Source organism: Marmota monax, unplaced genomic scaffold (genome assembly GCF_021218885.2).
Source record: "Marmota monax isolate L192 unplaced genomic scaffold, Marmota_monax_Labrador192_F-V1.1 WCK01_AAM20220418_F8-fsc00442, whole genome shotgun sequence".
Classification (NCBI taxonomy): Eukaryota; Metazoa; Chordata; class Mammalia; order Rodentia; family Sciuridae; genus Marmota; species Marmota monax.
This window is the reverse complement of record NW_026692662.1, coordinates 209,179-231,495: the sequence shown is the minus strand read 5'-3', so window position 1 is coordinate 231,495 and position 22,317 is coordinate 209,179. Positions and strand designations below refer to the sequence as shown.

The 22,317-nt window shown below is 43.9% G+C and overlaps 1 protein-coding gene and 2 pseudogenes across 3 annotated transcripts in view; 1 reads left to right on the top strand and 2 right to left on the bottom strand.

Moving 5' to 3' along the window:
• The window catches only part of LOC131423153 (putative zinc finger protein 818), a 35,581-nt gene that overhangs the window by 5,778 nt on the left and 7,486 nt on the right, over positions 1–22,317 (bottom strand). The window contains exons 2-4 of one of the 3 annotated variants that reach the window (XM_046446432.2): positions 17,440–17,492; positions 9,879–9,985; positions 324–2,337 (exon numbers count right to left, since the gene is read on the bottom strand). In XM_046446432.2, the coding sequence (XP_046302388.2) occupies positions 2,308–2,337; positions 9,879–9,985; positions 17,440–17,492 (190 nt within the window). In that variant the 3' untranslated portion in view covers positions 324–2,307. The other 2 variants (XM_058579926.1, XM_058579925.1) reach the window with 2 other exon arrangements.
• On the top strand, positions 3,848–4,588 carry LOC124093904 (olfactory receptor 2T5-like; annotated as a pseudogene).
• LOC124093890 (poly(rC)-binding protein 2-like) lies at positions 19,261–20,886 on the bottom strand (annotated as a pseudogene).

Sequence of the window (22,317 nt, the reverse complement as noted above, 5' to 3'; positions counted from 1 at the left end):
CTGTCTCAGAAGTAAATGTACTAAAAATAAAAAAAAAATAACTCAACCTCATTTCTTAGAAATTTGAAGGAGGATATTTTAGAAGACACCAAAACATACTAAGATTTTCCCAGCACACAAACACTGAAAGGAATCATTAAATTTGTCAAATTAAACATAATGTTTCAGGAAATTCTGATGAAACTAATATAAAAATAACCAATGAAATTAAATGTTGTAGCCCATTATACTGAGTTACTACTTTGAATACATAAGTATATCACTGTATATTTATGAAGAAAAAATTTCACTAAAAAAAATGTGCAAAGAACATAGTCATTCCATAAAGTGGTCCTTACATGGAGAAACATGAAAAATCATATAGATATATTAGTAAGCAAGAAATGCAAGTCAAATATGACTCTAATAAATTTACTAAGGTGGAAAAATACCATACTCCAGGCTGGTTTAGGCAGAGCTGGATGTTGTAGCATGATTTGGTGGTTAACAGAAAGCAACTTATTGCTATATATCAAAATGTTTGGATGACTATTCCCTGTGTGGAATTACTTTACAAAACAAACTAACTGAGAGAGTGATTTCTGTATAAGCATTTTTATTTCAGCTCTGTTTATAATTGATGTTTTTTAGTATAGAACAACTGTGCACCTTTAGAAAGGGACTGTATTTCTGTTTAAATCACCTGATACATAGTAGCCACATTAAATCATTTTTAATAAAAGGCAACACCACAAATTTCAAGCTGAAGAGACTTCATGCAAGGAGTTGGCTGCAAAGTGGCCATGACCTAAGTGAGGCTGGTGGAGCAGAAGGGAGCCTGTCAGCTAAGGACCCCATTCCTCCCTCTGCATCTGCTGTGCGCTCTCTACTGAGTGTGGAGACTGTAGCCCAGTCACAGGCAGGACGCCATAGCGACCCAGGTGCCCACGTCCTGCAGTGCTGCTGGAATACAAAATGCCTTCTGGATGCTGGAGCCTGGAGCCAACAGGGTCCCTGTTGTGCCCAGGTGCTTCAGCTGCAATGGACCATCTCCAGCAGGGAGAAAAGTCCCAGTTTCTTAGTTTCTCCCACACTCGAGGGGACCCCAGGGCTGCATCCCACAGAGTTACAGGAAACCAGGGGGCAAGGAGGCAGGATAAGCCATCTACAGGCTGAAGCCCTGCAGGTCACAGGTAGGTACAGCTCAGGAGGCAGGCTGGCCAACAGTGTGTGTGTGTGGACCCAGGCTGTCACAAGACCTCCGTGTCAGGGAAAATAATAAGCATTGTTTCAGACATAGATTAAAAAAAAGTTGAGAAGAATTTCACTGCAAATTTTGAGAGGGAACTGTTAAAAAACAGATGTTGAAGGAGCTTGCTTCTGTCTTCCTCTATTTCATTGTAGCTGCCACAACAGGTGTACACTGAACAGATGTTTGAAACACTTGTAGTTTGTAGGCAGGATAGGATTTATTTCATTTTACTGCATACCTAGTTATTGAATTCAGGGCTTCACGCAGGCTCAGCAGGAGCCATAATCCCTGAGTTACACCTCCCCTCCACTCTTAACATTTAAAGCATGTTTTTATCTGGGTAAATATATTACAATAAACAGTTAAATTTTCAATGAAACAGTTTGTGCTTTGAGACTTCTCAATAATTTGCATATCAGTAGTTGAAATAAAAACAAATACTTTAAAATTAAATTCTAAATTACAATGACCTAGATGGCCAATGAATGACAGGAAACAAGGAGCACAAGCAGGGACGTAAGAGAGTGAGGTGGACCTGTGAGGAGGACTCCTTCCAGGCTTCCAGGACACTGAGGAGGTGATGCTTTTCTTACACAACACACACACGCACACACACACACGCACGCACACACACACACAGGGTATGTTTGATAAACCAATCCAGACTAACTCCTCCTACATGTCACTGGTCAGGTGTTGTAGACAGTGTGAGAGTGGAGAAGACTGTTAACATTGGTGAAGTCTGGAGTTGAACAAAGAGGGAGACAGGACAGGATGAGGATGACCCAGAGCTGTGCCCCAGAGAGCTCTGCTGCTTCCTTAGCTCTAACTGCAGTGTCCTCCAGGCCCCAGAGGATCTGTGAACAAACATGTCTCATCCAGTCCCCTGTGAGCATCCTAAACAGGGGTGACGGCACCCTCCTCTTCCTGGTGACTTAGCCAGGCCACACTCCCTGGCCATCTGGGTGAGGCGCAGCCTCCTCTGAGGTGAGTTCAGCCAGGCAGGTGGCCCTGGAGCTCAGGGCCATGGCTGTGCTGGGCTTGCTGTTCTGCTGTTGAGGTGCCCTGTTAGGTCCTCACGGCATTTCCTCATCTTTCTCTATTACCTGTTTTTCAGAAAAAAATAAAATAAAATTTCATCTTAAAACTTTCATATACATTTATTTACTGTAACATCTTAAATTTTGAGTTTTTATTTCTAATTATTTATGGACATATAATGTTATACATTCCTTCTTATGCTTCAGATGGTGGTAGGAAGCTGTACTAGTTGTCCTGAGACTGCAACTTTGCAGAGAGAGAAGGGCTGTCCTTGCTTCACATGGAGGTGACTCCTGAGATTGCAGCAATGCTGGGAAGCAAGTATCCTGAGCATGTTCATGTTTCTCTAAGCACATAGATGGTGAGTGGACCAGATCCGAGCTGTCCATGACAGAGGGAGGACACTTTTTTCCAAGGACACTGAGCAGTGAAGTGCTCTGCTGTACCCAGGGGCAGGATACAAACCCTCGCTTGAGTCACTTGTGTGATGTTAGGCAGAGGCCTGAGACCCTGGATTGTCAGTCTGTACTAGGAAGAACAAGATGTGAGGACCTCAGAGGCTCTGGGGAAGGTGAAGACAGTGATCCCTGGATGCTTTTGGTTTCTAGGGATGGCTGAGTATTTCTCTACCAGCACTGTTACCAGTTCCCTACTGAAGCATGCACCAGCTGTTCCTATGAAACTCCAGCAACTGCCTAGAGAAGAATGAGAGAGAGCATGCCAGGCCCTGTTTGTGGAGCAGACCATGTTCCCTGATCCCCTGGTGTCTTGGGGTCACTATGTGTTGCTCCAGGACAGTGGCAGAGATTCCCCCAGGAGCCTCCTTCCCCTCACGGCCTCCTCTCTCCCTCCGTTCTCTCATCAAGTGCTGTCCACTTCTCCCACCGGCTGGTGGACTCTGGTCTTGCTCCACTTTGTCCACAGAGGTAGATAGGGCAGCCATTGTGATTCCTGTTCATTCTCCATAGATCTTGCCCTTCATCTATCGGCAGAGTAGGATAAGATGGAGAGGAAATCTGTCTATTCATCCACCTATCATCTCTGTGTCATCTAAATATCTTCTACCTTGTACCCACCCACTCATCTACCATTCCTTCCCCCTTCTATGCACCTCTCCTGTCTTCTGCCCTGGGTCTCAGTCATGCTGGACACTGAGCTACAGCATTAGGAGCACTGTGTTCTCTGCTTCAGCCCTTCCCAGCAAAGGCTGTCAAGAGTGAAGTGCCACAGCTGGTTTTAGGGACTGTTACCAGGGTTCAAACAAAAACTTTAATTTCTTAAAAGAACACCTCTGCATTATAGCTCATGCTAGTCTTTCTAAGAAGAGATGATAGAATCTCCTGTAGATAGTGCATCAAATTTAACAGTTAATCTGTCAGAACCAGAGAGCTGGAAATGTTTACTGTCTTTAAGAGAAAATGGGAAAGAAGTCATTATTGATTTCCTAAAGAAAGGCCAGGTGTGTTTTCTGTCCACCCATATTCTTAATTTATTTTGTCACTATTTAAAAACCCCACCTCATCTCATTTAACTGGTGTTTTTCTTGCATAGACTGACAGTGACCTCTGAAGTTCAATGATCTCCCTCTCCATCACTGTGACCAAGGTGCTCCTGGATCAGGTGCTGGGTGTAAGTACCATCTCAGCCCCTGAATGTGGGACACAGATGTTCCTCTATATGACACTTGCAGGTTCTAAGTTTTTCTTTTTAGGTGCCATGGCCTATGACTAAAGCATAGCCATCTGCCATCCTCTCCGTTACCCTATGCTCATGAACCACAGGGTGTGTCTCCTCCTGGCATCTGGCTGCTGGTTCCTGGGATCAGTGGATGGCTTCATGCTGACTCCTGTCACCATGACCTTCCCATTCTGCAGATCCCAGGAGATCCAGCACTTCTTCTGTGAAGTCCCTGCTGTGATGAAGCTCTCCTGCTCAGACACCTCGCTCTATGAGACACTCATGTACCTGTGCTGTGTCCTCATGCTCCTCATCCCTGTGACAGTCATTTCAGGCTCCTATTCCTGCATCCTCCTCACCATCCACAGGATGAACTCAGCAGAGAGCAGGAGGAAGGCCCTGGCCACCTGCTCCTCACACATGATGGTGGTCACACTCTTCTATGGTGCTGCCGTCTACACCTACATGCTCCCCAGCTCCTACCACACCCCTCAGAAGGACATGGTGGTGTCTGTGTTTTATACCATTCTCACCCCTGTGCTGAACCCCTTAATCTACAGTTTCAGGAATAAGGATGTCACTGGGGCTCTGAGGAAAATGTTGAGTATGGGACCTGTCTTTCAGGAAACAGTAAAGTAGGGGATTTGGGTTCCATGGTTTCTCCTTCTCTCCACATCAGATGATGATGATCTCCTGGTGCCGTCTCCTGGGTTCCTACTCCACAGTGCTGCACCCCTTTGATCCTCTCAGGGGTGAGCCTCCTCTGTCCACTGCTTGTGCATTCAGAGTCCTCATACAGCAACCCTGGATCCACCTTATATACCTAAGTTGACAAGGACTTTCTCCTTCTAGGGGAAAATATTCATATCATTACAAAATACATAGTGGATATTTAGAGGAAATGGTCGTGAGGTGTTCTGGTTTAGTGGAGAGAGAAAATATGAACAAAACAGGTGCATGGTTAATCAGAGGTTAGTCTAGATTTAGAGTTCATTGGAATTAGTTGTATTATTTTTTTCATGCTAATTTTCTGTGAATTTGAAATGATGTATGAATAAAGAGTTAAATAACAGGCTCTTTATAAAAAAGCAAATTTCTACTTTCTGCTTGGGGGCAGTGTGACATAGTACCTAGGTGACCATGCTCTTATCATTGTGTCTAATCTTTATTGAGACAGTGCAGCTGTTTCTCCACATTCCTTGGGGAACGTTCTCAAGGTCCAATCATGAAGGCATCCAGTGGATGATGCTGTCTGAGATCATTAGGATCAAGTTGTGTGATGAAGAATCAAGACCACATGGATGACCACGGGGGGAATGCCAGTCCTGGGTGGAAGGAGGGTTTGGGGCAGGCTCCCTACCTGAGGTGCATCTGAGGTGGCTCTTAAAACACGGAGCTTAAAACATGGTTTGGATGTGAGGTATCCCCAAAGCTCCTGTGTCAATGCAGGGGTATTCAGGAGGGAAATGACTGGGCTATGGGTGGTATAACTCTGTCAGTCCATCTTACTGTGAATGGACTGACTGGGAGTTAAGTGTAGGCAAGTGGGGTTTCGCTGGAGGAGGTGGTCACTGCAGATGAGCTCTGAAAGGGTGCATCTTCCCTTTGGTTTAAATAACAGACCACTTAGGCTCAGGGCAAAATGTCTGCAGAACAGATGCTCAGTGCCAGGAGCTGAAGTCACTCTTGCTTGTCAGAGACCCTGTGTGGTAGAATTGGAATGTTAATCAGGACATATAAGAGGATAGCTAATGCAGCCACAGGCGTAATCAGTATCTAATCAACTATGCAGATTTGTGTCTTGCCCATAGAGACCAAGGTGGGTGCCCATTTGTCTCCGGGACATTTGCCAAGTCCCTTAGGTTTTGGCATTGCAAGCTGCTCTCTCCTTCCTTAGCTCAGATTCATTTGTACTCACTCTTCCTTGACAGGAGAAGATGCAGCTGGACAGGAAAGTCCTGAGGACTCCCTGTGTCCTCCCAGATGTTACATATACTGTTCCTTCTCACACTTCCCACACCAAAGCAAGTTAGATGACTATTTCTAACATGGTGAGTGCAAAGCTTTGCAATATTCCCCTTTTGCCCTAAAATAGAACAGAGCCATCTCCTGAGGAGGCCTGGGACGTGGACAGAAGGTTGAGAGACCTGGTGAAGAAGCTTCCTGAAGTGGGAGGGGTGGATTCTATTTTCTTTGAGGAACCAGCTGGAGATCCTTTGGCAAAGCAGTTGTATAAAAGGTGTTTCTGGAGGAGGAACAACCACAGAAGTGATGCTCATGGTGCCGCGAGCTGACCACTGAAGTCGCAGACGTGCTTCCAGGATTTCTCCTGGAATGCGTCTGCTGCTCTTGTCCTCTGCTCCTGTTTCTCACTGTCCACTAGCCCTGTGGTCAGCACTGAGCAGTGTACTGTTGAGGAAGCTGGAGAGGGTGGTGTGGGAATAGCTGGTGCTGTCTTCAGCTGCTGCTTTGGCACTGTTTGTACCCTCTGGCCCTTGGTGTGGTCTCCTTCCTCCTCCTCCATGCACAGGCACCCTCTTGGACCTCTTGATCACACAGGCCATTACTACTAAGTTCCAAACACACACTAAAGTGAATAATGACTCCCTTCATTTAAAATTCTACTAAAATATAAAATTTGTTCCTGTAAAACCATAATGTTAGTTCACATGAATAACATGAAGTTCACCCCCTTAATTCTTAGTGAACAGGCCAAGAAGGAGAATGTCACCCAGACTCCAAAGAGTCTCTCAAGTTCCCTTTCAGTAAATGACATAACCAGAAGCAGCCTTCTGACATGGCTCTGAGTGGTGGACGTCAGGACACTTTCCCCCACTAACTTTTTCCCCCATCTGCTGCCTAAGCACGTGCTTAGAGCCTGCCTGGCCTTCCATGGCCTTCTGCCTGCTCATGTCCCCTGTAGCTCCTTGGCTGAGCACCAGTGGGGCAATCAGCTCCTTGGATCTTGTCCAGCTAGTCTAGTTCTCAGCTGAGTGAAAGCATCCAGTGGATGATGCTGTCTGAGATCATTAGGATCCAGTTTTGTGATGAAGTTTTGTGATGAAGTTTTGTGATGAAGGCAAATGGGTTCAAGTCAGAGGCAGTTCATTAGGTGGAAGCGGCTAGACATTAGCTTTACAAAATGATTTTAACCTTTGTAATTTTTTTGTGGGCATTGATCTTGTGTGGCCTAATATGTACTACCATATTTTGCTGGGGATGGTCACAAGATGTACTTTACATAGAATTTTCAGTAGTGTCAACTGTGGGTTTATAATTCACTTTTGTCCATGCTGTTTGTCTTTTTGAATGTTTTTAAACTGTTGTTTTGATATTGTGTGGTTTTGTTGTTGTTTCTGTGTGTGTGTGTGTGTAAGCATACACATGATCCAATATGGCTTCCTGTCACTGCACAAATCAGAGTTCTGCTCTTCATATACAGCCAGACTCTAAAAAGCACAACCTCCATCCTCTTACAAACAATTGTGAATCAATAGTAAAAGCTAACCTATAATATTGAGGAAAACATTGACCTCATAACACAATAATGATAATGCAGGAAACGATTATTATCAAATTCATTTGGCAAAATAACCAATCAATATTCTTCAATATCTTTGAAGGTATCAAAGTCCACAACTAAATGCAGCGTGGGATCCTGAATGAGATCTTGGGACAAGATGGGGCCTTCGTGGAAGAAACAGTGAGCTGTGACTCCCAGGTCCTGGTGGGCGTGGCCTGGTGGCTGCAGTGAGGGTGGGAGAGGCTGGGAGAGGACCAGCAGCTCTGCTCAGATGGCCAGCTTTGCTGCAGGTCTTCTCTGCATGTAGCACAAGGCGCATCTGAAGGCTTTGCAGCACTGGCTGCCACAGGGAGGGGTGACCGAGGGGAAACCCTGATGCTGTAATATTCTGCTTCTCTGGTGGCCCTTCCTGGCAGTTCCATGTCTGTGTCCCTGTAACGGTCCCTAGCTGTCAGATTTGGTGCTTGTGCTTCTGTGTGTTCCAGCACATTTCAAAGCATAGAAAGGGTTAAAGTCATTCATGACATAATTGTCCAGGGAGCTTGCTATTTCCTCCCTCGATTGAGAGATAATCATCTTCCTAAAAGCCCCATAACACATTCTGGCCCCCAAGGGACCTCAGCAGTCACTTTAAGGGAAGGCTGAACACTTTTTCTGGTGAACTGAGTCTCAGTTAAGCTGTACCAGGTTCAGCTTGTCCTGAGCCCTTCCTGCAAGCCCAGGATCTGGATCCAGAAAAGCCAGAACACAGTTCCCACCAGGGACACAGCATCTCTAGCATGAGGGACACAAACCTGAGGGTTCCAGAGCTTACTTTTCTTATATCATGCTTGAGAAAAACTTATTAACCCTTGGCAGAGTGTCATATTTCAAAGTTTTGAATATTCATATGATAAGAAAAATCACAAGCGATAATTAAATAAGTTAGGCAACAGAATATTGAGCACCTTGTAACAAACTACAAAAGTTTTTAAGAGATCTTAAATATACTGGTAGAATGGCAAATAAGGAAAAATAACATGAAGCATGGCAGGACAATTCTACAGAAAAAGCTGCATGTAAATATACTCAAAGAATTCCCCTGCTACACAGAAAAATATTCTTTCTTTGAGTTTTATGAAATGAAAGGATTCAAATTGACTAATGATATTGAAAGCAACAAAATTCTATTATGTTAATAAGTACAGAAATATGTTGAAAAAGGGAAAAAGAAGATTTTAGGCAGAGTAATATTTGGCAGAAAACTTTAAAAGCTCTATGCATTTGGTCAGCTGAGGGCCAGTAGGCAGAAGGGGAGGCAATAGAGACACAGCTTCCATCCCCGTGGATGCAAACTGGCTGTGGTGATGGTGGCAGTGGCAGAGAAATAAATGGGCCAGTGCCGGGTTTGCAGGGGCAGAGGAGACCAATGGCCCATGCTGCCTCAGGCCCGGGCAGCAATCTCCATAAAGGCAGAGCTGTCTGAAGGGTGCTTACTGTTGGGCCTACTGTCCACCTCCATTCTGTGTGGCCTTAAGAAAGGCATCACTAACTACCACACCCCCCATGGGACATGGCAAGGAATCCAACTGGATCTTACATGCCTGGCTATCTTAGTCTTCTAACCTAGAGAAAGCAGTTTAAATGCTGGTGGCACATCCCCAAGAGATAGGACAGGTCACCAACACCTGAATTGCAAGGACCTGAGCTTTCTGCTAACCACACTGATTGGTTAAGGATAAAGCAGAGCCAGTTTTTGCTGTAGGTGAAGTCCAAACTTTCCCTCCCCTCCAGGACTACACCCACACAGTTGCAGACCTCCCTATGGTAAGGTCCTGGCATCTCCCAGTTCCACACTCTGAGAGCAGAGGTGGGCCTGGGAGCCTGAACACATTGAGGCTTATTCCCAAATGCACACAGATATAAAGCAATTGTGAGCCATGGACACATTAATCAGTCCAAGAAGTATCTTATAAATTGGATGCTTCTAGGTACCCCAGTGGGTTTGGGTGGAGACCATGGCAGTGATAAGGTAATAAATGAGCTATTCCATTAGGATCAGGGTCACAGCTATGGAGGGGGGCAAAGACATGGTTCAGGGGTCTTAGAAAAGCTGAGTGCTATATAGCTGGTAGTACAAGTTGAGACCACCACTAAGACTATTGCCAGCAGTGTGAGCACACATCTGCTATCTTTAGATGGTTGCTGGATTCTTTCAAAAAGTCTAATTCTGGATCATCACCAACAGGCACAGCTGCCCAATGGTGAGTGTATTACAGCAGGGAAACCACAGCAACTTCCACCCCATTAAGTGCAAAGGTACATAGTATACCACACAGGTATACCAGTGCAAAAAAGGAGATGTTAGATGACATGCTGGAACTCACTCCTTACCCAAGGTAAGAGGAAAGAGAGATCACAACTTACCTGGTCTGTGGATGGGTCACCAGAGGAATGGCTCTGAATTGGATGGTGCTGGTGGTTTTCTACTGCCACCATGTGATTGGGTTTGAGAAGTGCATGGAGTAGTCCCCCTGTGTGTACCAAAGCCAGACAGGAAAGCAAGTCATCCTGGGCAGCTTGGCCAGGCCCTCAGCAATTTGGGATTATTATTATTATTATTTAGAGAATTTTAATTATACATACCAGTTGGTTTCATTTTGACAAAATTACACATGCAAGAAATTTGGTTTCAGTTCCCATTCCTTCCCCTCCCCACCTCTCCTCCTCTGCTCTACTGATTTCCTTTGGCTCTTTTACTTTCTTGTTTTTTACTGGTACTTTCTTCATATGCATAAAGATGAAATTCCACGTGGTGTGTTTACATATGCATGTAACATGGTTTTATGAAATGCATTCTGTATCCTCCCCTTTCCAATCTCCCTCTGGTCTCCTCCTACTCCAATGATCTTCCCTACATTTTATATTTGATCCTCCACCATCTTCATTTATTTAATTTGCACTAGCTTCCACATATGAAAGAAATGATTGACAGACCCGCAGACACAAGCCAGAGCCCAGCCCCAGGCCTAGAACTATACAAAATCAAAAGTAGACAGAAGCAAGGTACAGAGGCAGAATGACCGAATGTCCAAGCTGCCAGATTTATTTAAATCAATAAGTTATATTAGGTCCCTGGCATCAGTAGTACATTATTGTTCATTGTGTCATTAGGCTGGTTATAGAGTTAGCAATATTATGCAGCTTATTCCTTGGTTACACACTATAGTTGCAAGGTGCAATGTTAGAAGCTCTGTAAAGCTCTCAAGAAAGTCAAATGTTTAAAGTTACGGTTATGTGGACAGGTTCAGGTGCAGAGGAGCTTGGTGAAATTTTGTGGTTGTCTAACAAGTGAGTTTCTTTATTCCAAAGAGCTGTGGACCTGAGATCAAGGTCAAAGCTGATAAGGCTCTAATACAGAGCCTCCTCATGGAGGGCAAATTGCAACAGCAGGCAGGCATTCTGTGATTTGCACAGAAGTGTTCCTAGCAGCGAGATATTCTGTGCCTCTGCACAGTAACTTCCTACCACCAAGCATGCCAAAATCATGAAGCAATCAGAGACTTCAGAATCCTTACATAGAACTATCTCTGCCACTCAGAAGCCCAAGCCCATTACTTCTGCCAACCTGCTGACCCATGCCAGAGCCCATGCCCAGGCTAAGGACCATCCCGGCCACTCACAGGGGAGCCCAGACCCAATCAGGCACAGTACCATCCCTGCTGACATGTGTGAGAGCCCAGGCCCAGGACTGCCTCTGCACAGAGCAGAGGACCATGCTGGGGCTCCTCATTTACCAATGCATTGCTCCCCCAGCCTGCCTCCATCTTGGAACACTGCAGCCATTGCTATAGCCCTCCCCAAGTTGTAACCTCCACCTTTGGACAACAGACAGAGATTGGAGGCAGCTGCCTCCTGAAGCACAGCAGGCCAAGTGCTGTATCTCAGAACAGGCAGCCCAAAGCCATTGTATGGCCCCCCATTTTATCTCCATCTCTGAAAGTGGATGAATCCATCTTGGGACATCCCTATTGCTATACTGAGTTACCTCCACTACTGCCACCACCACCTTTACCTGCAGTAGTATCCATCTTGGAACACAAGCTCAACACCAAGGTGAGGGAGAGGTAATCTTCAGGGACACTACAAGATTATAGGGTAGAAACTGCAATACGTCAGATCCACATTATGAGAAAGGAAAATAGAGAGACAACATGAAAAAAGAAGGGAAGAAGTTGCCCCAAAGAAACCAAGATATTGCAATAATAGAAACAACAGCACAATTGATGAAATGTCATAGAAGGAGTTCAGAATGAACATAATTAAAATGATCTGTGAATTAAAGAATGATATAAGAGAGCAAATATAGGAAAAAATTGATCACTCCATCAAAGAGATAAGAGAGCAAATACAGGTAGCAAAAGATTACTTCAAGAAGGAGATAGAGATTCTGAAAAAAAAAAAAAAACAAAACAGAAATCCTTGAAATGAAGTAAACAATAAAACAAATAAACAACTCAATAGAAAGTATCACCAACAGACAGAACATCAGTTATAATGAAGACAAAATATACAATTTTGAAAATAAGTTGAGCACACAGTAAAGATTCTAAGAAATCATTAATAGAACTTCCAAGAATTATGGGATATCATCAAAAGACCAAATCTAAGATTTATTGGGATAGAGGAAGGCACAGAAATTTAAATCAAAGAAGTATTCAATCTCTTTAGTTAAATAATATCAAAAAAATTCCCAGATATGAAGAATAAATTGGAAAATCAAACATCAGAAGCTTACTGGACACCAAATGTACAAAATAACAACATATTTACACCAAAACACATTATAATGAAAATTCCTAGCATACATATTAAGGATAGAATCATAAAGGTCACAAGAGAGAGGAATCCAAATACATATAAGGGGAGAGAAATTTGAATCTCTACAGATTTGTCAACCCAGACTCTCAAAGCCAGGAGATTCTGGAGCAATATATAGCAAGCTCTTAATGAAAATGGATGCCAACAAAGAGTGTTACATCTAGCAAAATTAAGCTTCAGATTTGATGACAAAGTGAAAACCTTTCATGATAAATAAGTTAAAAGAACTTGTAGGGAGAAAGCCTGAACTAGAGAACGTTCTTGGCAAAATATCCCAGGAGGAGATTAAAACAACAATGAACAGTGAGCAAAGGGAGGAACTACAGTAAAGGAAAGGCCAATCAAAGGAGAAACCAAGTCAAGGTAAAAACCAAAAATAAACCAAAATGTCCAGGAATACAATTTATATTTCAATAATAACCTGAATGTGAATGGCCTAAACTCATCAATTAAAAGACATAGACTGACAGATTGGAATAAAAAAAAATTAAAAAGGCCCAACAATATGCTGCCTTCAAGAGGCTCATCTCACAGGAAAAGACATCCACAGACTGAAGGTGAAAGGTTAGGAAAAAACATATTACTCACATGGACCATGTAAACAAGCAGGTCCTCATGTCAGATAAAGTAGACTTCAAACCAAAGCTAGTGAAAAGGGATAAAGAAGGATATTTCATGTTGCTTAAGGAATTTATACACCAAGAAGACATAACATTCACAAATATGCCACAAACAATTGGACATCTAAGTATATCAAATAAACTCTTCTCAACTACAATTAAATAGACCACAACACAATACTACTGGGTGACTTTAACACACCTCTCTCATCACTAGAAAGATCTTCCAAACAACAACCAAACAAAGACACTATAGAACTCAATAAAATAATCATTTGGACTTAACAGATATATATATATATAGAATATCCCATCCATCAACAAGCAAATATACTTTTTTCTCAGCAGCACATGGATCCTTCTCCAAATAGACCATATGTTATGCCACAAACCAGGTTTTAGTAAATACAAAAACTAGAGATACTATCCTGCATTCTATCTGACCAAAATGAAGTAAAATTAGAAATCAAAGATAAAATAAAAAATATAGGCTACTCCAACACCTGGAGACTAAATAATATGTTATCAAATGACTCGAGGATAACAGAAGACATCAGGGAGGAGATTAAAAAAAAAAATTCTTACAGATAGGTGAGAACTCCAATGTAACATATAAAAATCTCTGGGACACTATGAAGGGAATACAAAGAGGAAAATTTCATAACATTAAGTTCATTCATTATAAGAATAAAAAAATCAACAAATAAACTACCTGACATTACAACCTAAAGACCTAGAAAAAGAAGAACAAACACCAAAACTAAAAGACAGAAAATATTTAATATCAGGGTGGAAATCAATAATATTGGAACAAAAGAAACAATTCAAAGAATTGACAAGACTGGTTTTGTGAAAAAAAAATAAAACAAATAAAATTGATACATCATTAGTCACCCTAAAAAAGAGGAGAGAGAAAACTCAAATTAGTAAAATTTGTGATGAAAAAGGAAACATCATGACAGACACTATTGAAATACAGAAGACAATTAGAAAAAAAAAATTTTGATGGACACCCTGCTAAGTGAAATAAGGCAGCACAGAGAGCCATGCTGTCTGGTCTCACTCACAGGGTGAGCTACAAGGTGATTTTACAGAAAGTACACGAGTAGTCACCAGAGGGAGGAAGAGAGGGGAGGGAGGACAGGGTGGGCCTGAGGAAGGAGGCTGGGTATTAGGTACAAGAATACCTCAGGAGGGCCAGCAGTACTGCCCTCCAGCACAGGAGGTGACAGGGGTGCACAGCATGTCCCTGTGTATTTCATAATGAAGCTGGGAGCAGTCCACAGACACCAAGAAATGATAAATGTTAACAGATGGAAGAGCTAATGCCCTGATCTGATGATGACACACTGGAACAGGTGTGCAACTGGCTCACTGCTCCTCATCAACATGTGCAACTTAAATGTGAATCAACACTAAAGAGGGAAATGTTTCCTTTGTAGGAAACAATCAGAGTGAAATGGCACCCCGAGGAACTGTAGAAAATACTTATGCATTGTGCATCTGGAGAGGTGTTGACACCTGGAAAAAATAAAGAAAAAGTGGCTGACAAAGCTCAAGCCATCTTCATGACACAAACATACCTGGAAATAATGAAAATCCCTAATAGGCCACAGCTCTAAAAAACCTGAGCCTAACCCGATAGTCAAGGATGAAGGACAAAGGGCTCCCTCCATCATGATAAAACCAAGTCAAGGATGCCTGCTGTCACCACTTCCAGACAACACAGCAAGAGGAGTGCTACCAGCCACTCCAGGAAGAAAATCCCTGTGTTCCAGACTCCAGCCAACTCACATAGCCCCAGACAGTGGGTCAAAATCACTGACTTCACCATTCAGACACAGGTGGGTGCAGGCGACTCACACTCAGACTCATCCACAGAGACAGCATCCACAGGCCCCAAGTAGGAGGAGAGAGCGACACAGTGACCACAGACACAATGTGCATTTGACTTTTATTTCTAGCTTCCCGCTCCCTAGAGCCTCTACTGCAAAATAACAGGGGCATTTGATGGTGTTTCTTCACTGCTGCTCCTACCAGAAAGCCTGCTCACAGGGGGAGATCAGAACCTGAGAAGTCATGGGGCTCCAGTACACCCACACATACACAGAGGCTTCACACAAACCTCCTCACAGGGCCATGACTGCTCAACTTTCACACGCTGAAATGATCAACCCTATCTCCTGTGTCACAGGAGTGGCTCCTGGACCCCAAGCCATTTCCCAAAGTTGGGGTGACCCAAATGGGTTCACAATGTAGGTCTCAATGAAATGCTTTACATTAAAGTTTACAGCAGCAGGACAAATGATTTTCAAAAGCTGGAAGCAAGCAATAGGAAGATGTGTGCCCAAGGTCAGGAGTGAAAAGTAATAGATGAAACTTGAATAATATCAATTAATAATCAAAAATCAACTTCTCTATATATGAAATGAAATACTGAAATGCAATTAAGAGAAAAGTTTATTTACAATTGAACACAAGGAAAAAAGTGAAGAATAATAAAGAACAAGAATATATAATACATAATATATATGCTTAATATATATATATATAAAAATATATAAGACAGCAGCCTGAGTGTTATGGTTTGGATGTGAGGTGTCCCTCAAAGCTCAAACTAGAGACAATGAAGAAGATTTTAAGGAGAAATGATTGTGAAATAGCTTTAACTGAATTGGTGACTTAATCTCTGATAGGATTAACTGGGTGGTAACTGGAGACAGCTGGGGTGTGGCTGGAAGAAGCGGTTTATTGGAGATGTGGCTATGGGGGATATACTGTATCTGGCACATGGAGTCTCTCGCTCTACTTTCTGATCACCATGTGATCTGTTTCCCTGTGCCACAGTTTTCCACCATGATGTTCTGCCTCATCTGGAGCCCCAAGAAGTGGAACCAGCCTCCTGTGCACTAACACCTCTAAAACCATTAGCCTTCAAATAAACTTTTTCTCTACTACAATTGTTCTTGTTTAGTCCTTTATTCACAGTGGCAAAAAAGCTGACTGAAACACTGAGTGCCCAGTGTGGGTGTCTGGTCTCAAATTCCAGAAACAACAGAGGAAAGACTTACCTGTGAATTACTGCATTTGCACATCACAGTGGACATAGTGCGATCTAAGGTCTAAAAAAGCCTCTCACAGCTTTGCCTAATCAGATGACAATGGGTATAGAAAATTAGGGGGAATTGCTTAAACATGTTTTAAAGAAAAAAACCTGCACCTGGCTGCAGGTTTATATAAAAAAAGATATGAAGTGTAACAGAAAAAAACAATAAAAACTAATCTCTGAAATGAGGGTATTCAGGCCATGCGTGAGGGCACATGGCTCCAATCCTAGTGATTTGGGAGGCTGATGTTGGAGTATCAAAAGTTCAAAGCTAGTTTTAGAACTTAGTTAGACCCTATGAAATTTAGTATGAACATGTCTCTAAAAATTGTTTAAAAAGCTGGGAATGTGGCTTAGTGTTTAAGCATGACTATGTTCAATCCCTGGAAAGAAAGAAAGAGAGAGAGAGAGAGAGAGAGAGAGAGAGAGAGAGAGAGAGAGAGAGAGAGAGAGAGAAGGGAGGGAAGGAAGGAGGGAGGGAGGAAGGAAGAAAGAAATGAAGTATACAAGTGGTAATAGTGCATGGCTCAAATCCCAAAGGATTCCTCATACCCAGACCCTCCAGCTGCTCCCTTGAGATTCTACACCCCACACATCAGACTGCCCTCTAAAAGGAGCTGCCCCAGGGCCCAAAATTGTCTGCACCCTACAAGAAACAAGGCAGTGAAGGACACACTTTCACAGCCACAGGAATGGACAGGAAAATGGCAGAGGACAGAGGACCCTCTGAAGAGCCAAGTGGAATTTCAACACAAACTTATGACATTATCTGTGCCTGCGGAAGATAAATGAAGAGAGGCACAAAGTATTTTACCAGTAGAATTCCAGGTGGCTGATCTCTGCTTTCATCACATGGCAAATTCACAAACAGAAAACATCTTTGAAGCTGTGCCCACATGAATGTAGTGTGAGGAGCAAAGAGTTGATGATGCTGTGCGCTGGATGGCAAGGTAGAGTCTGGTAATGTGAGGAGAGGGCTGATATATTAAGGATCAACTGATGACCCAGGCATGGGCTACTTTGGGGAAAGCAGGGTGACTCCTGGGCAGAAGAGGAACACAGACCCCCAAACCAGCATCTTCTACCCAGGAGCCCCACACCTGAAGCAGGATCCCATGAGACCTGCTGCCTTTACTTCACACTGAGAACCTAGGGCTGGGGTCCAGCTGGGCAGAGAGGGTTCTGCCAAAGTGGCTGCCAGACCTGGATCAACCCACACCATGGACTGAAGGAAGCAAGGGCTGAAATGAAGCAGCATCTGACTCAGGTACTCTTGGCTGACTATAGAGCTGACAGTGGGAAGCCAGAGGCCAGCCACAGCTGGTTAACCACTTCTAACAAGCCTACCTCCCACCTGACCAGACCTGCCCCACACACTCACCATTTTCTGCATTCTGGGGAGTCCAGAATTCCTTCCTGTGGACCTCATAGCACCTGCAGGTCACAGAGAGACAAATGTGAGCCAAAGCCACTTGGGCCTCACACAGCAGAGAAGACACAGTCCTGGATATGGATTCTGAGCTCCACAGGGTGAGAGACACAGGCCTCTGACTGGCCAGGGCTCCACAAGACCCCTCTCTCACCCCAGCACAAATATGCACACTCTGGGACCCTGACTGACAGGAGATGCATCATGCTCCTGGGTACGTAGGCCAGGAAGACAAGGTATTGGCAAAAGCCCTTTTCAGGCAGGACTTCCTCCCAGCAAGGGGACCTGCCCCACCAGGGGGACAATTCCACTCATGCAGAGCTGAGCCTGGCTTTCCACAGCAGGCCCTGTTGGCTAGGAAGCTCTTCTGGGCACAGAGTCTCAGGCATATGTGAGGAATTACAGCCTTGGTTCCAAGGCAGCCTGACCTGATCTCAGAGAAGGTGTGTGCCGCCTGGTCAGGCCTGACTGGGAAGGAGGGAGCCAGGCATAAATCACTTGGGAAGAGGCCAGGGCTTCATGGGCAAGGCCTGCTCACACTTTTACTCCGTCAACTAATTTTCAGACAGAAAAATATAAAGACAATCAGGAAGTACAAGTATTAAGTGCATAAAAACTAATTGCATGACAATAATAAAAAGAACTCAGTGAAAGCAAAAGAAAACACTTGAACCAGGTGAGGAGCCTGCCTCACTCACAGCTCAGAATGAATACCCACACACAGAGGGGTCAACACATTCCCATATTGACAGCCACACTCTGACTGCTGAAATGTGACCCCAGGAGACCTCATTCCCTGTGTCCAGGAGGGGATACCTAAGGATTTATCTCTCAAAACCCACCATGCCCCCTGTCTTATAGGTTTTCTTAATGATAAGATAAAGGAACTCCAAAAGAAGAGAGTGATACACTCAAATCTATTAAAAATGAGGCTCCTTCATGAAACTGCAACAGGGTGCAAGATGACTGCTCTACCTCAGGGCAAATGCCTGCAGTATTTACAAAGGAAAATAAATTCACACAAAGGGAATATTAAATGGAAAAAGAAATGTCCTCACAAACGAATAAACATGAGAAAATTACTGAAAACCTTTCCAAGAACATTGAAATACACAGAAAATTGCTCATGCAAATGATATTCAGTAAAAAGAAATATATGGTGATATGAAATAAACCAGGATAGACAGGTGTAAGACATAAATGCACATATATGAATAGTCAGAGCTCATCCAGACATTGCACTGGAATTTTCTAGTAATTTGAATTCATCCATAATCTATAACCTGACAATGTTTTTCCAAAGTCTACAACATTTGAAGTGTGTGCACTTGGGGGCCAAAATTTTAAAAAGAATGACATTATCAAGATTAAAAAGTTAAACTGGAAAGAAGTGAGGTTCTTACAAAAGGAGAGATCTGGAAGACCCACAGCCTGAGACAGCAATAGGAGTCTAGCCAACTGAGGCAGAGAATCCACACAATACAAGTTATAGCACCACAGAGATAGAGCACTAATGATAACATTGAGTTACTCAAAACTCAAATAAGACAAAACCAAGTAAAATTCTGCTTCTTCACTTATGGTTAAGCTATAAGGAATGACAGAAAGAATTGGCACTGAGCTTATCTCCAGGCAGAGGTAGAGAAGAGCAGTGAGAGAGGGCAGCCAGCCCAGGGCTCACTGACCTTTATTTGGATGGGGACATATGGATGATTAGATTCATACTAAACTGAGAATCTATAAAACAAATTATTTCAGTGGGACATAGTGAGTGGCTCATGCCTGTAATCCATAGTGGCTCAGGAGGCTAAGGCAGAAGGACTGAGACTTCAAAGCTAGCCCAGAAACTTAGAGATGCCCTAATTAACTTAAGGAGACCCTGTCTCTAAATAAAATATTAAAAACAACTGGGGATGTGTTGTAGTAGTTTAGTGCCCTTGGGTTCAGACCCCAGATTGGTCAAAGGGGAGTGAAAGGAATGGAGGGGACCTGGAAATAGGAAAGGCAGTGGAACAAGATGGGTAGCATTACCCTAGATACATGTATGGTTGCACAAATGGTTTGACTGTACTTCGTGCACAACCAGGGAAATGAAAATGTATGCTCCATTTGTGTACAATAAATTGAAATGCATTCTGCTGTCATATATAACTAATTAGAACAAACAATATTAAACAACCATGAGTGGATAATAAAGTGTGTAGAATCTTAAGATTTACAAACTATGTAAAACCTGGAATCACTGTTCAGAAACTAAACAGATGGATCATGAGTGGCAGTGAGCAGATGAAAGGGATAAGAGATCAATCTGCATTGTTCCAATGACTCCCCATGCCACCTCTCTCTGAGGAAAGGCTGAGCTTGATGAGATTCTGAGCCAGGATACTGCTGGCAGCAGATTCAGTGATGGTGAGCTGCTATCAGTAGATCTTCCACTGGGCTCACAATATTCACCTGTGCTCCAGACATCTGAAGGATCTCATTTGTTTTGGTGCCTTGACACCTGATTATGCAGCCATTCAAGTTGTTTGGGACACTGAGTTTATGAGTAGCCTGACCAGGTGCATGCAAACCTGCTGGACAGCCTTTCACATCTGAAGAGCTGGAATCAATGTTGTTTAATCCCGTGTGATCATTGTGTCCCAGGACAATGAGAGTGTTGCATTGCCAATTGGTGCAACTTGGTCAAGGCTAGCTATGGAATGGCAGACTGTCCTTGAATGGCACAGGTCTCTAGAGGGGTTTCTCTATATCAGGATTGAGGCACATGGATGAGGTGATGTGGGAAACGTGTGCACTGTTGCTGCTTGTGCTGTACCTGCCCTGGATCCCTGAAAAGAGGACTGCAGAAGATGGCATCTTGGGCAGTATAGCATGAGCAACCCAGTGGGGGGACTCTAACATGACTATGCACATCTGTTTGACACACTCAGTGATGGATTGAGAGATGCCTGCAATAGCAAAGGCCCACCCAGCTGCATTAGGGAGAATGTCCTTGTCACCTGGGATTGAGCCCCTGTGCTCTGTCAAATCTCCTTCATCTCATAAACATGTTTTCTAATGAGGGAGCCACACTGACTAGCAGGGACCACCAGGCTCATGGTGACTGGTGTCTACTGGCAGGTGTGCTATGGTTCACAGAGTTGCTGATGTTCTCTTCCAGTTTGTCAATGATTATAACAAAGCTCTGAAGTTGGCATTAATGGGTCCAGCCAATGTGTCCATTCTCCCAGCACAATTCCCTCTACAACATTCATATGTGCAGCACTCTCCTCCCACATCTTAACTGATTCTCCCCTCAGAAAGATACTGCCATCTTCTTTATATGCATAAGTAGCTGAATGTTGTGACATTTAATCCTCCTTTAATCCCACTGGTGTCCATGTTGAACAAAGTTATAGGAATAGGACTTTGAGTGTTCAAGACTTTGGTCACTAGTCGGGGTAAAAGCCAAAATCTGCAGCTGTGAGGCCACTGAAGGAAAAAAAAAAAAAAAAAGATTGGACAAAAAGAAGGAGGGGCTGGGAATGAAGAATAAAGGAGCACAAAGGAGAAGGGGGGCCGAGAAGGAAGAAGGGATGGGGAAGGAAGGAGCCAGGATTAGGAAAAAGATGGAGAAATAGGAAGGCAGGAAGAAAAAAGGGAGTGCAGAAAAAGGAAGGGAGTAGAGGAAGAGGGGTGGAGGAGGATGAAGGAGAAAAGAAAGCAGTGTACAAAAAAGAAGGGAGAGAAGGAAGGGGTGGAGGGATAAAGAAAGAAGAAGGAGGATGAGGGATGAAGGAAGAGAAAGGGGGTGGAAGAAAAAGGGAGCAGAGGAGGGGAAGAGTAGGAGATGGAGAATAAAGAATGGAGAAGGGGAGGAGGTAGAAGGAGGAGGTGGGAGAAGGAGGAAGGGAATGAAGTAGGGGCGCAGGAAGGGGTGGAGGCTTAGAATATGGTGGAGATGAAGGAGGGAGTATGGCTAAGAGGCATAAATAAGGAGGAGGAGATGGAGGAAGATGGAGTGGAGGCAGAGGATAAAATATAGGAGGAAGAAGAGGACATGAAAGTGGAGGGAAAGAAAAGGGGATGGAGAAGGAGAAAGGGGGAGGAGGAAGGTGTTGGAGGGAGTAGAAGAGGGGAAGAGGAAGTGATGGAGGAGGAGTAAGAAGAGGAAATAGAGGAGGAAGGATGTGGAGGAGGAGGTGGAGAAGGAAATAGAGGTAGAGAAAGGGTGGAGAAGGAGGAAGACTGGACAAGGGATGAGGAGTACAGCAGGAAGAGAGAGGACGGAGGAAGAAGAGGGGGAGGAGGAAGAGGAGGGAAGGTGGAGGAGAAAGGGATTGAAGGAAGGGAGGAGGAGGGGTTGAGGTAGAGGAAGTAGTTTGGAAGAGTTAGAGGGGTGAAGGGAGAGGGGGAGGGGTTGGAGAAGTTATAGGAGGAGGGGGTAAAGGCAGAGAAGGAGGAGATGGAGGAGTAGGCAGTGGAGGCAGAGGAGGAGGAGATAGAGAAGGAGGGGTAGGACAAGGAGAAAAGACCTGGGGCAGCAGAGATTCTCCTGGATGCCACTTTTGCTGCAAAGAAATATCCTAGGTGTGCTGGACACAGCAGCACACCGCTGTATTCCCAGCAGCTGAGGCAGGAGGATCAAGAGTTAAAGCCAGCCTAAGCAAAAAAGTGAGGCACTAAGCAATTTAGCAAGACCCTGTTTCAAAATAAAATACAAAATAGGGGCTGGGGATGTGGCTCCATGTTTGAGTGCCCCTGAATTCAACCCCTGGTGAAAGGAAAGTGACCATGGACAGTCATTTGGACCCTGGGTTCCAGCACGGTTATTGGATATGTTGATAC